This window comes from Caretta caretta, chromosome 1 (assembly GCF_965140235.1).
Source record: "Caretta caretta isolate rCarCar2 chromosome 1, rCarCar1.hap1, whole genome shotgun sequence".
NCBI lineage: Eukaryota > Metazoa > Chordata > Testudines > Cheloniidae > Caretta > Caretta caretta.
This window is the reverse complement of record NC_134206.1, coordinates 234,976,879-234,994,134: the sequence shown is the minus strand read 5'-3', so window position 1 is coordinate 234,994,134 and position 17,256 is coordinate 234,976,879. Positions and strand designations below refer to the sequence as shown.

At 40.8% G+C, this 17,256-nt stretch overlaps 1 protein-coding gene across 16 annotated transcripts in view; it reads left to right on the top strand.

Annotated features, from left to right (window-relative positions):
• SOX5 (SRY-box transcription factor 5) overlaps positions 1–16,833 on the top strand; it is an 838,708-nt gene extending 821,875 nt beyond the window's left edge. For all 16 annotated transcript variants that reach the window (XM_048826912.2, XM_075121858.1, XM_075121862.1 and 13 more), the window contains 2 exons: positions 6,954–7,170; positions 11,496–16,833. In XM_048826912.2, coding sequence (XP_048682869.1) covers positions 6,954–7,170; positions 11,496–11,799 — 521 coding nt within the window. In that variant the 3' untranslated portion in view covers positions 11,800–16,833. The remainder of the gene's footprint in view (positions 1–6,953; positions 7,171–11,495) is intronic.
• Positions 16,834–17,256: the final 423 nt, after the last annotated feature.

Sequence of the window (17,256 nt, the reverse complement as noted above, 5' to 3'; positions counted from 1 at the left end):
ATCAGGCCTGCAAGTGAGTTAGGCAGAGGAATGCCTATCTTCCCCCGGTTTGTGAATCGCTCAGGGGCATAGGCATCCAGTTGCCTGTCACGGCTGCAGTACGCATGCTCAGAGGCAGAAACACAGGCACCTAGGCAACTTATACAGGAAAAATCACTCAACAATTTTAGGCTCCTACAGGTTTGGTGACAGCTGAGCAGGGGTTTTGTGAATTCAAGTGGGGCTTGATTCTGGGATTTAGGTGCCTAAGTCCTGTTGTGGATCAAGCTCACAGAGGCCAATGAATTACCCTCATATGTTTCTAAAAGAAATTATCAGTGAGTAAATCTAAGATGTTACACTTTTCTACTGATACAGCATTGCACTATTATACATTTTATATAGAAGGCAAGGGGGGGGGCGCTAAAAGTGTGAGCATGAAAATATTTGCCCGAGTAAGGTCAGGTTGGTTTTTGGAATGGCATGAGAAATTTAATTGGATATAATGGCAATGTTAAAAAGGCTTGACTAGTTATACGGCTAGTGACTATGCTGAGGTTAGATTGGTCAGATGTATTAGAAGATAAGGTTAGCTTGGTTGGAGTGATATTATGATAGGGTAGCAGCCGGGTGGAATTAAAGATGAGATTAAATTGATTTGAGAGGCAGCACATATTGGTTCTGATACAACTTTATCCCTTGATTAAAAGGGTGGCATAAGCTGATTAGATTAGTTAGAGGAACAGGACAAGAAGGCTAAATTGGTGGTAAGATAAATGTATACTGGTTAAAAGGAATTAGACTAGTTACAGGTGTGTGATGTGATTAGACTAGGGTCCAGAGGCAGTAACAGTTTTGGTCTGTCTATAAATTTAGAGTAGGCCTGATTAAACCTGCCTTTTAATCAGCTTCAAAAATCTACAAAGATCATTCTGAATGGCCTTTTTCATATCGAAAGTACAAAGAGAGCTTGATGTTTTCCCTCTTAACTGATTGTTTTGGATAACAACTTCCGACAGCAGGCTGCTAATTCATTCCGCTTAAAACAGGCACTTCAGCTAGGCTGACATTTTACACAGTCTCTGGGGATTCTGGTTGACATTTTAAAGGGCTTCTAAGCATTTTATAATACCCTAAAATCTGGTTTTAATAAGCCATTCCGCTGAAATTGTTAACATAAGGAATCACCTTTTACTGTTTGGCGCTAGATCAGGGGGGATATGGGGACATCTTTTTCTGATTAGATATACAGTAGTTGGAGTAAAATGTGCAAATTCATTACAGATCTTGTCGAGGTGACAGACAACATAGCTGACTCCAAACTCTATACTGTTTTGCTGCCAGATAGAGGAAGAAACTATGTTTGAAGGCAGTAAGAGATGTGGTTTCTTTTCCTTTCCATCATCACATTTAATTTTTTTAACCTTCCTCCTCTGCAATAGAGAGGGAAGCCCTGATATCCTTTTTCTTGACAGAAACGTTACAAAGGTCTTTCCTCAATTGCAAAAGGCCAGTCTTTTGAAGTCAGCAGGGAGCTCTCTGGTGAAGGGTGAGCAACTAGAAACCTACAGATCAACCAGGTGTTTGGGTCTCTTTGTGAAAAGCCACAACTACGTATATGTTTTAAATAGTGCGCCTACACATTGGGGTCACAGAGCAGCACTGTCACTGAGAGCGGCTTAGATGGGGATGCCACTGAGCCGGAGTGATTTTTATAGTGAAATGAGAGGAGTGCACTTCACTGCACTAGAATTCTCTAGGAATTATGTTTGACACTATGGTATTATGTTTTAAGCATAAAAATTAGATACACGGATTTGTCACTAAATTCATCTGTGCATACGTTTGGCATCCATCTGTTCATTACAACTTGAAGTTGTGGAGATTAGGTTTTTTATTAAATTGTTAAGAAATCTGTTTAAAAAATAACTGGTCTGCTGGATCCCCTTAAATTTTAATAATTTATTCCTTAGATATGTTTTTAAATATATATAAATTAATTTTAGAAATAGATCTACAATATACATACGGAGATTTATAAAAGGTAAAACAGGAAGTTACCTCCCAAATCTCCAGTCCACTAATGCAGGTGTGTATATCAGTGGTTTTCAACCTGGTGTCTGCAGACTATTTCTAAGTTTCCAAAGGGGTCGTCGGCACCTTCATTTGAAATTTTTAAGGGTCTGCAAGTGAAAAAAGGTTGAAAACCACAGGTCTATCAATCAATCAAAAAATCAGCCTGAGGCAGACACCCAGCATCTAAAATTTCAGCCTGGATGTTTAAAGTTTTGCAGAGTTATAAGCAACTGAAAACAGCATCTTAACTCTATGTGGTACTTCCAGTTCTGCCTTTACTCTCTATATATGTGTTTGTATGGATGTAGACTCTGAGCCTCTATGGTGATCTGTGCATGCAGACTGCTACACCTCTGCAGATGACCACTGCTGTCATCAGGGCTCCATGTGGGTGCAGCAATGTGCCTGCACAGATCCCAAAGCAGGATTGGAGTGTTGACAATTCTTGCAATTTTGTCATGAGTCTCATGATATCTCGTGTTGTGTGGGTATTTATATACACACACACAATAAAATCAGTCTTGCAAAACTTATCATGAAACTATTCTGTCCGAGCAAAAAATGTACTTACCTAACGTTATTGTGTTGATTGATGACAGTAGTTTGATCGTGCTATGTGACCTGTGCAGGCAGACCCCTAAATCTGCATATACTCCCGTTGACTTCGTCAGGTCTCACACGGGCGTAAAGATCTGTTCTCATTCTTTATCTATGTATATTAGACAGACACATTTTAGAACATGAATACTTCATACTGAGACCCGCGGCAGCGTGCCAAATTTTGCATATTAGTAAGTAAGCAAATGAAAACGATAAACAGAAAATCAAGGATACTTCATCACAAAATCTGCTTTTTATTTATTTTGACAAGCATAGTTTAGTTTTAATTATTTATGATACTTCAAAACACTCTAGTAAATGATCTTTAGTATATTTTGTAAAAACAATAAAGTCACAGTAATAGGAGATATCACTGCAGGAGGCAGCTATTAAATATTTGCTAGGAAGAGAGGTGAGGCTGCCAGGATTTTTGTGCTATTGAGATTGCAGCTTGCAAGGGGGGAAATAATGAATGACATTTATGTATAAATATTACAAATCGAGATATGGATGAAAATGTCAGTACCTATGGCCCTAGGCCTACAAAAATTTATGCATGTGCTTAACTTTATGCACGAAGGTCTGCCCTTCCAGATCCAACCAGAGACTTGGAGCTACTGGCATCAGTCAACACAGTAAAAGATGGTTTAAGTAACTTTGGTGTGTTGACATAACATTTGTACCAGAATTTTACAAGGCTGATTTTATTTGATATATTCATTTAAATACATACACACCACTATATCTCCAAACCTGCATTGTCAGAGAATTCAGTGTATACAGCTCAGCATGTGCATAAGTCTTTGCAGGATGAAGGCTTATGTTCATTATTCTGTTATGTTTTTCTATGATCCATTTATTCCGAAAACTAACAGTGGTAACTATGGGGTATTCAGACTATTTATTTAGTTTGTGATATATACTGCATATATTACGTATCTGCTGCGATATTTACGTATTTATTGGTTTTGTAAATACAAGATACTTAATGGGGGGGGGGGAGAATTTCTATATAACCATAAGGTATTTCATATGTAGAGCATTAGGAGTCGTATATAAGTGCAGATGATCACCAATAATTACATGTGGCAATGCCAAGCTATCGGTGAGATTTGTACGTATCCTTCCTAACAAACGTTTTTTGATCTTTGACCCCTTCAATTCTCTGTCCATATGCACCTTTACCACTAAACTCACATGCACATGCTTTCACATCACTTATCAGAGAGTCTGAAATAGCCTGTGGTGCCTTCTCTTCTCTGATATTTAACATACTTGAAGCAAAAAGTCCTTTAGGTTTTCAGCTTTATTATTTATAAATGAAAACTCTTTGTCAGCATAAACTATTATTTTTAAACCAGTAGGTGCTCAAATGGTGTTTATGGCCTGCGGGTTCTAGATTCACTTAGCCTTAGTTTGTGACTTCTTCAGACTTTAGAGAAGCCAGTATACTGAAGAAGGGATAGATCCTGAAAATGGATCCACATCTTGGCACCCTAGAACTCTATTTGCAGGATCTGGCCCTAATTCTCAAATGTGTAACACCAACAATTTCAGGCCCCATCTATATTCCCACACAGGCTTCCCTTGGGTCAGCTGCATGGGTGGATCAGGTTCTGGCAGTTCCCAGCTGTTTATCACTGTGTCAGCTAACCTGGTCAGGATCTGGCAGTCAGTGGGAAAGAGGTAGCTATTGAATGACACTTTCCTGGCTATAACCACTAGGAAATGACTCTTCTCTTCAGGAGACCACCAAGCTGCTTTCCATGCTCCTTTATATATTGCAGTAAAAGGGTACATGATTGACTCCACACTAATTGTACTAAGGGATGATTTTTCATTGCTCCCTTCAGAGTAGACATTTCCCCTTAGGTCAGTTACCACTAGATGTGACGTAGGATCAGTATTCTGTACCCAGCCTATTAGTCTTTCATTACAGAAACCCATACTGGAGTTCGAAATGAAGCTTCAACAAAGCAGAGCACTGAGAAAACTGATGTCAGCCAGTGGGCTCTGTCTTCCCAAGGGAACTTTCCTGAAGGAATCAGACTGTTTCCTTCTTAAGGAAGAGAGAACTGTGCTTTTTTTATATTGAAAAGACAGTTTTGGGAGCAGAGTGAGCTAAGAACACTATGAGTAATAGCATGAGCTAAGTAGAGAATGAGTAACAAAGAAGGAAAGTACTGTAAGTCAAATATAACATTCTAAACCTGTTATGTTGAGAAATTATGCGGACTTATTTCCAGTAGGAAAATGGACTATTTTCCAACCAGTTTTTCCTTCTGGGTCATATATTTCACAGTTTGGTCCATAATGTTGCGTGGAATGGATCTTGTCCTGAAGCAATCCTAGAGTTCATTGAATAATTCCCAAAGAATATTTTATTCAGGGTATCTTGCTGCATTTTTTCAGGCATTATCTGTTAGGGTTTTCTTGTTTGTTTTGTTTTTAATTTTTCACTTTATAAATGTCATGGGACATTTTTAAATAAAAATACTCATTTTTTCCACTATTCACCCAGTATATACACAGCAGCACAGAGCAAAAGTTAAGGATCATCCCAATGCAGCGGGAATATTTTAATTTAAACAGTAGTTATCAAAATATTGTATATTAATGCTCTGTCTCCAACTGCTAATTTGTCACATGGGAACAACTCTTTTGCGCCTCTGGATTCTTTTTAATAATACCTTGTACCAGTGGTTCTCAATCAGGGGTATGTGTATCCCGGGGGGTATGTAGAGGTCTTCAAGGGGATACATCAACTCATCTAGATATTTGCCTAGTTTTACAACAGACTACATAAAAAGCACTAGCGAAGTCAGTGCAAACTAAAATTTCATACAATGACTTGTTTATACTGCTCTATGTACTATACACTGAACGGTAAGTAAAATATTTATATTCCAATTGATTTATTTTATAATTATATGGTGAAAATGAGAAAGTAACCCATTTTTTAATAAGTGTGCTGTGATACTGTTGTATTTTTGTGTCTGATTTTGTAAGCAAGTAGTTTTTAAGCAGGTGTAACTTAGTGGAACGCAAGACAAATCAGACTACTGAAAGAGGTACAGTCGTCTGGAAAGGTTGAGAGCTCCTCCTTTACACTTAAATAGGATCTTTCATCCCAAAGAACCAGACTCTAGCTTGGTACTTTATGGGAATATATGGGAACTACTCCTCTCTTCACTGGAATTCTACCTCAGAAGCAGTTGTACCAGGCTGGAATGGGAGCAATGTAGGGCCCTAGTCACACCCCAATATGAGGGTCCCTGTGCCACAGCCCCACACCATAACCCTGACCCCAAATGATGTGGTGATGGCAGGGGACTTCCTTCCCAGATAAGGAAAGGCAAAGGCATGGCCCTTTCTTTTCCCGCATCCCACCTCACCCCAGGAGTAGCAGCAGGTGTCTGTTCTGGCCCCAGAGAGGCAGGGGTAGAAGCAGGGGAGCCCTCTCAAAGCTACTTGTATTTCTGTAACAGGTGAGCCAGGCCCACTTCATTCTTCACCTCCTGCTACATACAGAGTCCTCTGTTGGGCTGGAGTTGGCACAACTTCCCACTGTAGAGGGTTTTCGAGTTAACACCTCACTGGGATGCACTACACAATTCCTATCTCTCAAAGCTATTGTTTCAGGCTCTCTGAAGACTCGGGCAGAATTCAGCACATTGGCTATGCTCAGTTCATGTTTTCAAGCTTTTTGTTACAGCCGTGAAAGCTAGAAAGATACTTGTTTCAAACAATGAAAGCTTAGACTTTGATGTAAGCCTGACGTTAGGAATCAAGGCCCTAGCGTCCCTATATTTTAATCCAGCCCAGGGTGGAATGCAGCAGCTAGTTCACAGCACACAGGAACATTAGAACAGGAAGTGGAGACGAGTACCATGCTTAAATGAAACCACAGAGCAACACAGGCAGACTAGAATCCAAACAGCTGAATGGGACTTTGCCCAGGCCATTGGGATTCGCAACCTACTTTTACAAAGTGTCAGGGATGTTTAATAATGACTGTGGTCAGGACGTTGGGGTTATGTCTCATCTAAAAGACAGTGTGGCAGCAGTGTCCATAAAAGAATGCCACATACAAAGCTACCTGCACCACATGGGCATACCTGGGAGGTTTACAGGCCAAATAAAAACTAGCTGTGACCCCCCCCCCATCTGAAAGCGCTGACTGTTTCACAGCCCAAAGCCATAGGAACGGGGGGATCTTGTTCTTAATGACCTGCTTATTTGTCCTTCTCTGAATGGGAAAGGGGCAGGGTTCTCATTTCTCATTCTTCTTGTGACAGGATCTCGCTGGAAAGCTATGACAAACCTAGAGAAGCAGCCATACTATGAGGAGCAGGCCCGACTCAGCAAGCAACACCTGGAGAAATACCCAGACTATAAATACAAGCCCAGGCCGAAGCGCACCTGTCTTGTGGATGGCAAAAAATTGCGGATCGGCGAGTACAAGGCAATCATGCGCAACAGGCGACAAGAGATGAGGCAGTATTTTAATGTTGGGTATGGGCCTGTCATCTCTTTTATTTCAGTAGAAATTGTCCTTGTTTCAGAGCTGTAAACTTCAGATTTTATTATGAGGTAAATAATGTGTTGCTAACTATGACGGAGGAGTACCTCTTGTCGGCTGGGTGTGAACCTGCACTCCCTCTCTCTTGGCTTCCGGTGCCCCGACAGCTGTTAGCCTCGTCAGGTGGGTTTTCTGTGGCCCAGCCCTCCAGCCAGGTCACACACAGTCAATATGTGAACGAACAAACAAACCCCTTCCAGGGTAACAAAACTCCAGAAGGGCCTTTCACTTGCTCTGGTTGATATCTGCAGCCCTGCCTTTGGGGCTCAATTCTCTGCCTTTCTGGGCTAGCTTTCAATCTGTCCCTAGCCTGGTATAGATCAGTGCCCCCAGCGCTTTCTCCCTGGAGACTCTTTGTTCTCAGTGGTTCTGTGGTATCCCAGCTGTCCAGCCAGCTTACTCCTTAATTCCAGTCCCCTTCCCGGGGCAATAAAGTTTAACATATGGTTGTCCACTTCAGGGTCTTCAGCCCATCACGGGGCCTATTTAAATTCCCAGCCCCTTTCTTAAGCTTTTAATGCAGAGTCTTATCCTCTCCATGGGGCTTAGGCCACTTTTCCAGTGGCTGGTGGGGGGAACCTAGGCCCGCTGACTGCTCCGGGTCCCAATCCAGGGACCCTACAAATAGCAGCCATGTGCTGCTTCCTTTAACTCTGGTGCTGCTGCTATTCCCTGGGCCAATTCCCATGTAACCCCTTCCTCTTCACCCTGATCTCAGGGTTCTCTGTCTTTTCCCTGCTTGAGTACAGTCCTTCCCAGACCTCTTTACCTGTGGAGTTTTGCAACCTTCCTGTCCTCCTTCTGGTCCCAGGCAGCCACTGACCTGCTCAGCCCCTGCAGCTCTTTTTATCTGAGCCTGCTGTGCTCTGATTGGCTGCTGCTCTGCAGCATTTCTAGGCAGGCCTGGAGGACCCACATTCACTGTTCCTTTTCCAAAGGCGGGGTGTGGCAGGACTGCAAGACCTCCAGCAGAGGGCTGATACACCCCATCACACTAACTAATATGAAGCTCATATTTAAAGGCCATGTGGTCCATATAGCTGTGACCTGGAAGTCAGGAGATCTGTTCATGGCTTTGCTATTTAATTTTGGCCAACTGGGCTTCAGTTTCCCCATCTGTAATATAGAGATAATGATACTTGCCCGTTTTGACCACATCTTTGGATGAAATGCACCACAGATGTGCTAAGTATTAATCATTATGGGGTTTTACAGAATCTATATGAATTAATCTGTTGATAGTGCCTATAGCTCCCAAGGCCAGAAACACTAGCTCACATTCAAGGGGTTCGGCAACAGGTCGGCTAAAAGATTACTCAGCAATGCTACTGAAGACCACAGCCCATGGCAGGTTGAGCCTTGCTAGTAAGGTCAGTGAGGATAGAGGCATAAAACATCCTCAGCCAGCTCACATTGGTCAGATGATGAGATTACTTCAGTCCAAGGGCATTAGCGGTGCCAGAGACACTTTTGCTCGGTGGTAAGCTGAAAGCTAGTGAGGGGGTTCAAATCTCAAGAGGATTGGTTCAGCAAAATATCCAAAGGTTTGCATGTTTGTCCAGACTTACTTCTCTGCTTTTTGATATAGAAACCCACCTGGAAGGTTCTTTCTGCAACTACTGTTTGGTTTTGGCTACAGATAGGTGAGAAGTATTGCAAGGACAGATGTTCTTGTGATATTTCCCCATGTGGTCCAGGAAACACAGAGCTACACAAAAAAAGATTGTTTTTGTTTAAAAAAAAAGTCAACTAGCCTTAAAAAATATTGGAATCTGGGCTCTGTTTCCCTTTTGGGGTGAAAAAGGAATGTTTTTTTTTATTGTACCAGAACCGGGTCTAGTTAATGGGTATGAATAGCAGTAAAGGGGAAAATAGTGGCCCAGTTACTGGTAAGTTGTCCTTAGACAGTGTTTTGAACAGTTACCGTGTACACTGTTATAATAAGCAGCTCAACAGAGAAATTTGAGCTGCTTAACCCTGTGGTGCTGGCAGGTTCAGTGATCCGACTAGTAAGCACTGAAACAAACATAGGGAAGTCAGCCAACATTCGGCATCAAGAGATTAGAAAAAAGAGGGGGGAGGGTCTTTCTGAGAAAGAATAGGTGGCAAGAGAGCCCCCCAAATACTGCTTATCTCGCTGACATGCAGGGCTTTACAATTTTTTTAAACTAATCTTGCAATGTTTTTAGTATTATTATTTAACTTTCCAGATGAATCTGAATCTGAACCCTATCTGAAAACAAGACATTCTGGAGATGGTTTGTCTAGAATTTAGAGCAGGGACTGGGGAGGGGGGCTGTGTTTGAAATCTAGGTTCCACTGAAGTCAGTGGTAAAACTCCCATTGACTTCAATCAGTATTTGATCCTGGGAGTCAGATTCTGTTCCTGGCTTTGCCCCTGATTCACTGCAGGACCTGGTGCAAGTCATTTAGGGCCAGATTTTTAAACGATTTAGGCACCAAAATAAATGGCCAGGTTTTCAAGAGTTTTGAAAGTCTGTCCGTAAGTGTCACAATAGTTGGGACTTGGCTCTCTTGAAAAATCGGACCCTTAATCTCTGTCAGCCTCCTCATCTTTAAAAGGGGGCTAAAAATGCTTACTTTATAGGGCCATCACGAACCTTAACACATCAGTGGCTATAAAGAGCTTACTTTATAGGGCCATCACGAACCTTAACACATCAGTGGCTATAAAGAGCTATAGGAGTGGCAGATATTATTCTTCAATTATGGAATGCAAGTGACATTACAGAAGAACTGTGAAACTCAACAAACGTTTGGCCTATGAGAGGCACCATCTGAGTGCAAAGTGTTCCTATTATTAAAAGCCATTTAAAAACACTGAATAATTCTAGTTGCAGAAATGCTAGGTCTTTCTGTTGAATTAAGAGTAAAAGCAAAATATATGTTCTCCCTATTTACAGGCTAAGCCCTTAGTTGAGGCAACTATATTGTTCTTGAAATAAGGAAGTGAGCAGGCTTCCCTAGGACAGCAACAAGCAAGTACGTTAAAAATGTGGCAAATAATTCCAAATAAATGTTCAGATGCTTGGGACTGCTTAGTCTTTCGGGATTGCTGTGCAAAGCTTACTGGGCAGTCAGTGAACAGTCAGGCTCAGGAACAGGGGATGGTTTCACTCTTAATTAAAAATGTTCATCTCAAGAGATTCCACCCTGTCTCCTGTGGCTAGGCTTTTCAGTACAGATGGACACACCACTGATGACATTACAATATGCAGCATGTACTGAAGGGTATTACTGCAATGGAATTACTTCATGCAGCAAGGAAACAAAAGGAGCATGAATTTTAAACCTCTAGGCTTGCTGGGACCCTGGAGCTTCTCAGGGAAATAAACTCTGGTGCAACACAGCTAGTGTTCTACATGGAAAAGGAATTTTGATGGCCTGAAATAATTCTGCTTTCACTACCTTGTACATGTTTCCAAGGCTTAAATGTCCTATAGAAGATTTTTATCAAACACTGCTGTTGCTCTATTTATTTTAAAACAATGTATGTCTAAGTCTGGCTTTTTCTAGTTTTATCTGCCATCCCTGAGAGGATCTACTTTTCACCAATATTTCTCACTGTTCCAGGGAGTTGTCCATCCCGATCACTAAATGATCCCTCTTCTCCTCACCCACCTCCCTGTGGACATTGGAGGTCCTGGGGATCACCCACAGTCCCACACGGGTCCCAGAAGGCCTTGTGCCCCTCCCTACAAGCCATCAGGTTTCTAAATAAACTCCATGTTCCTAGCCTATGTCAGGCTTTCAGATGGAAGCCTGTTCCTTTTCCCCATGCTACCAATAGACTTCCTCAGGAACTCCCACCACCACCTGTCTCCTGCCAGCAAAACCTTGCTGTTTGTTTCTGGCCCTCGTTGCACTCCGTAATTTTTTTATTTTGGGGGGGTGGGGGGAGGGGAAGTCTTTTTTAATCGTTGGACCATGGGTGGCAGGATGTTTGTCATTGGCTGTGAGCTCATAGACATCTCATTCACCCAGTAAGGAACCTTGCACCTTAGGCAAGCTCCAGAGTTCAGATACAGATCAAACATCTCTGAAGTTTGGTGGTGCTTGAATCAGTGATTTGGTTCAGGCCTAACATTAGTCATAAGATCAAGTGTCAAAGCTTGGAAGATTAGGGGTGGCCCACCAAGCCCAATAATGATAGTCCTTGTGACTTTATAGGCTATCCTGCTAAGCTCTCTCTTTGCTCCTGCTTGTATTTAAATGTCCTGTTATTTTTCAACGACAGGCAACAAGCACAGATTCCTATCGCCACCACTGGTGTAGTCTACCCAGGAGCCATCGCCATGGCAGGAATGCCCTCCCCCCATCTGCCATCAGAGCACTCAAGTGTGTCCAGCAGCCCAGAGCCCGGGATGCCTGTCATCCAGAGCACTTATGGCATCAAAGGCGAGGAGCCGCACATCAAAGAGGAGATGCAGGCCAGTGACATCAATGGAGAAATCTACGATGAGTACGACGAAGAAGAGGACGACCCTGATGTGGACTACGGCAGTGACAGTGAAAATCACATTGCAGGACAAGCCAACTGATAAGGGTCCAAATATTGCGTGACCTTACAGGACTTCAAGGAGGAAAAAAAAAAAAGCCCCACCTGGTTTATCCTTACCAGTGGCCAAGCACATTAACTTTCTCATACACTGACTGTTACTTTAACTGTTAGTCTTAACTAGTTGGGACATCAGCTGACTAATAGACATCAGCCTGCATTTTAAAAAAAAAGGCCCAGAAGAAAGGAAACAATGATGGTAACAACAACAAAAGAATGAAATAAGCTATGGGTAAAATAATGCCAGTAATTCAGCTGCTATACCCGAGCACTGAAGTCTTACCCGTCGACCTTTGATTATTTTTTTTTTCAAATAAACTCTATGGCTGTTTGTTCTACAATGTTCTAGAAATTCTCACTCAGGTACACAGTGCCAACAAGTGGCTTGTGAATGTGTTTTGTTGTTTTGTGCTACAGTTTAAAGAGAAGTAAATTTTTTTTTTTTTGGTAATGCACCTGACAGGAAAAAAAAAAAAGACAATTCCTTTTACCCCTCTGCCTCCTCCTCCTCCTCCTTTTCCCTTCTCCTTTGAATATTTAGGGTTGGCGGCACGCATGTGTGTGTATGGTGGGGAAGGGAGTGGGGAGTCTGTTTCTGTAAACCCCAACAAGCAATTTCCTTTCTCGAGAGGACTTCTCTTCATCAGTTGCACACCACACCGAGTCTTTGAGCAAGTGCCAAATTTGTACTAAAGCGCTGAACTAGTTCAATTTTATTTTTCCGGTTGGTCGCTTTTGTTTCTTGTTCTGTCTTAAGTTAGGACAGTGTTATTATGTCTTAGACAATCCCTCGAAGAACCTGATATACCAGCAGCTGGTGAGATTAGACTTTGTTTTCTTTTCTTTTCTTTTTTAAAGGAAACTGTAGGTGCCGTTCTCAGGTGAAAGTGAGAGAGACATAAGAAAATTTAGAGAAAAATATTTTATGATCTTGGATTTTTGTGTGTGTGTGTTTATGGTACTAATAAGAATAATATTGGACCATTGTGAGCAAAAATCATATTCAGGATGAAATCCCACATCCTCCAAACAACTTGGTCTGTAAGGAGCCTTTGCTTTTAATTTATACTTCAAATGGCAACATAAAAAATGACCGTTGTTAGAACAGGGTAGGCAAATTGGAAGTACTAACCTCTAGAATGAGCCAAAATGGATGAATCTGGGGCTGATCTCTGATCCATAAGGCAGATCTTGGCTGAGACTCTGCTCTCTCTACCTACTTGGAACACCCACGGGCATCAGTGGGATGTCTGTACAAGGAGAAAGAACAAAAATAACAATGAAGCAATTCCCCCATCCACTATGGGCAGCAAAATCCTGAGTCTTTGAGGTTCCAAAAGGGTTGGAGACCAGGAAAATAAATAAATTCCCTCAAGCTCTAACCGATATTTGTAATGTTGTTCTAGACCTCCTTGCCTCAGTCATCTCACCTGTAAATTCTGTGCTGTTTACACATGGGCATGCACGTTTGAGACAGTGGCTTTGCACACATATAACCCTGGGCAGAATTTAGCCCACGGTATTTTCAGCAACCTAACTGAAAATTCTGCTTTGTTTCAAAGTGACACAAAGCATCCTTTGGTGCCTGACTCTGATCCTCCTCTAAGAAGAGTGCACCCAGTTTCATGTGGTGAGATAGCAGGCAGCAGCATTACCTAACCCTAGCACGAGAATGATACCTATGATTTCCAACAGCAGCTCTATCCTAGGAAGTGCAGTCTCATGTTACAGAAAAAAGCTTTCCATTGAGGCACAGTTTGTGAACATAGGGCACCATCCTACAGATCCTTACTCACAGGAAGACGCTCATCATCAGCATCACGGGAACGTCTCATGTGAGTAAGGACTACACGCATTTGCAGGATCCAGCCCACAATACTCACCAGTAGATTCAGGGCCCTGACCCTGTCAGTCCTCACAGATCCAATTGCAGGATCATGGCCTTACTTTGCCCTGAAGACATACCACTTGAAGTGTAAAGCTCCTTCTCAAGACCTTGTGCAAAGCAAATGACAAACAAACAAATGCCATTTAAGAGTTAGGACAATACTCCAATGAGCGGTTTGGATGTGTGATAGCTTCACCCCATGCCATCTTTTTTTCTCCCTCCCTTTTCTTTATTTCCCCTTTTCGATTTCCACCTCTGCATCAAAAATTCTTTTCACTTTTTCTCGCTTTCAGAAGACTTGCTCTGGGGTTACGCTTGGAGTAGCTGATCACATCCTCCACGTCAGAGGGTTTTATTGGTTTTGTTTGTATTTGATGACTGTATTTTTTTTTCATTTGAACTGCCTCTTCTTGCTAGTGTTGTAATGGTAATTATAATAATAATAATAATAATAATAATGGTCAGCTGTTCCCAGATTAGTAAATTATGTATAATTTATTTCCCTTTTTTCTACCTTATTTTATTCTGTTCTGATTTGGCAGTGCAGCAAATGAAGCTGTTGAGATATTTAAAATTGCTGCCCAACCCCGCTTTTTTATATAGACATATAAAAACTCACTTCTTCCCATGCTCACCCCCATTCTTATTTCTTCATTTTAATTTTGGCCCCAGTCATGTCAACTTCTGATGTTTATTATGATGGAGTGAATTAATGGAAGTGTTGTTTTCAATCTTAATTAACTTCTGCTCTCTCATCACTCATTTTAGTTATTTAATTACACCAGTCATCTAGAGCCAATTTTTTTAAGCACTCTGTTTGGATAAGAAGAAAAAAAATAGACAATTGTTTTTATATCATTCTTATGTACAATGTGAAAACAGATATTTGCTTCTTTTTTTTTTAATTTGTTCCCTGTCTTTGTGAACAAATTATTTCTGACTCTTGTGGATTCACCTCACATTTGCTGGTTGCTTGATTTCCACCATGTTATAGAGATGCTCTGGTTTAATTATGTGACTTCGGGCTACGAGAATACTTTGTTTTAGCTCCAGGTAGGTGCCACCAAGGCAGGCATGGTGAAATTCTGGCCTCATTGAAGTCAATGGGAGTTTTGCCTTAGACTTCGATTGGACTAGCATTTCACCCAAAAAAGCTATGAGCTTGATACTCAAGGCCTCACTCATGGGAGTAGCCCTGTTTAAGCCAATGGGCCTAGTCGCGTTAATTAGGAGCACTTGTAAGGGCTGGAGGACTAAGCGCTATTCCTCATAATGAGTGATGTGACAGAATTCCTTTTTGGGGAGGAGTGGGAGATGGGGCTGTGCTTTACATTCTGTGTTGTCTTTGACTGAGTCTCAGAACGAATGCTAAAAAAAGAAAAAAAAATGCTGACTTTATTGCAACCCAACCTATACCTGAGAGACTATGCTAGGACCTAGGGCTTGGGTCAAATTTTCAAACCTGGGTAGCTTGCTAAAGACCCTGGATTTCGATGTTGAAACTGATACAGCCCCACAAAGCATGTGCTTAAGTATTTTGCTGGATCAGAGCGCCCATATGTCCTATAGTATTAAAACACCCATGTTTGAAATAGAGGCCCTTTTTAAAAAAAATATAAAAGAAGTTCTTGTCTTGTTTCTTTGTTTTCCTGGGTTTTGTGTCCTTATGGCTCCGAGAACGACCAGGTTAGAACAGATTAGGATAGTATTAACCTAAAATTGCACAAAAAGCCTAGCATATATGTGGGCCAAGCTCGCCCCTTTCCTGGGAATCTATATAATGATGATCTTCTTGTTAGAACTTTTGTGTTGGTCACACATTTCATTTCCTCAGAAATCAGGGCAGCTTCTTACTCCAGTGTGTCTCAAACTTCTCAGAGAGTAATACCAGCAGTGGGGAAAAGAGGGTCAAAAGAAAAAAAAATGGAGGGACTGACTGGTAAGCTCAATGAAATAACACATAATTCTTTCTGAATTTATTCATGCCTTATATTAGTAAAATAGGATTTTTAAGTGCATTTAACATCTTTATTTAACCGTTCCGCTATATTAATCAGGCCCCCAGAAAAGAACACTAGCTACTATTATAGAATTTAATTAGTTTTGTAACGAAATCCTCTTATTACAAATGCATATGGAAGAAATTCTTTCTGCATAGACATTATTTCAAAGATTTGGTTTCTGCAGTAGACTCTTTCTTTAATTAAATCATTTTTTTAAAAAGTAAATTGTCTTTAACCTTTTTACAGCACATTTTCAAAGCTTTTTCTTTTTTAATCCAAAGAGATGAGCTGTTATTGTCGCTGAAGAAGACTCTGACATTACGTTTGTAACATCAAAAATAATTACACACAGTGGCAACATAGACCTCACTTAGCAAGAATTTAGCCGCTAAAATTAATCGCAACTGCATAATATATCATATGTTTAAGGGCATGGTTTATCAAATATGAAATATTTTGTCTGCCCACTTCTTGATAGAATCCCATCTTCAATTTTGCAAGGAAATGTATGTAATTCATTAGATGTGGATCCAAGTGTATCCTCAACTCACAGGGCATGGGATGGATGTTTAGCTTGGTTTATATTTACATTTTCTTCAACTTTATCTTAACTTGTCAGTTTCCCAGATTGAAGAACATGTCAAGTTTGTTTTTTCTACTGACTGATTTCTCTACTCCCCAGTGTTTTTTGTCACTGGTTTGCTGAAACAGTATTTATATAGCTCCATTGGCTCTAAAGCTCTTCTTCCTCCTTCTAACATTTTGGATTTTACAAGTGAAAAGAAAAATAGAAAAGAAAATAGAGACAATCAAATGCCTGGAGCTTAAAACAAAGTATGTGCAACCTACCATCTCACTTGAAATTTAATAAAAGAAATAATTATGTAAATATAACATAGAGTTATAGATTTATATTTTGTTCATAACACATAGTGTAATATAAGTTGTATATTTTCATGTTTTGGTTTTATGTTATCATTCATGCCACAATAAATTAAAAAACCAGGAGTTGATGTACTCTTTAAGATGTGGGTTACCACCATGCTGGGTTTTTTTGCATTCCCCTTTTTTCAGTATTATTGCCCTACAAGGCACCAATAAAAACAGCAAATGTGTTCTTTACTTATACTGTGTTTCTGTTTCCCACTTCTTACAGCCATTGGGTGCTGTTTAGTTTTGTTATCAGACGAATAAAACAAGATACAAAACATTTAAATCCCATTACTCAAGGTTGTACAAATGCCAGGGGCCAAAATCGTTCCTGGTGTAATGCCACTGAAATGTCAGGAGAAAAATTTGGACCCAGAGATCTTATTCAGGCCACATGCAGACAGGAACGACTTCCAAAGTACTGATATGGATCCAGATACTGGCCGCTGTATATGTGGGGCTGCTTGGATCAGAGTTTTGGTTCAAGCCCAACTCTAAACCATACATTGATTTAGTTTTGCTAATTTATAAGTATAGCTATTAGGTTCAGAAATTCAAAGCACATTCAGGGAAATGCTTGATTATACACAATAAATAACCCTATTAACTTGGATTTGGG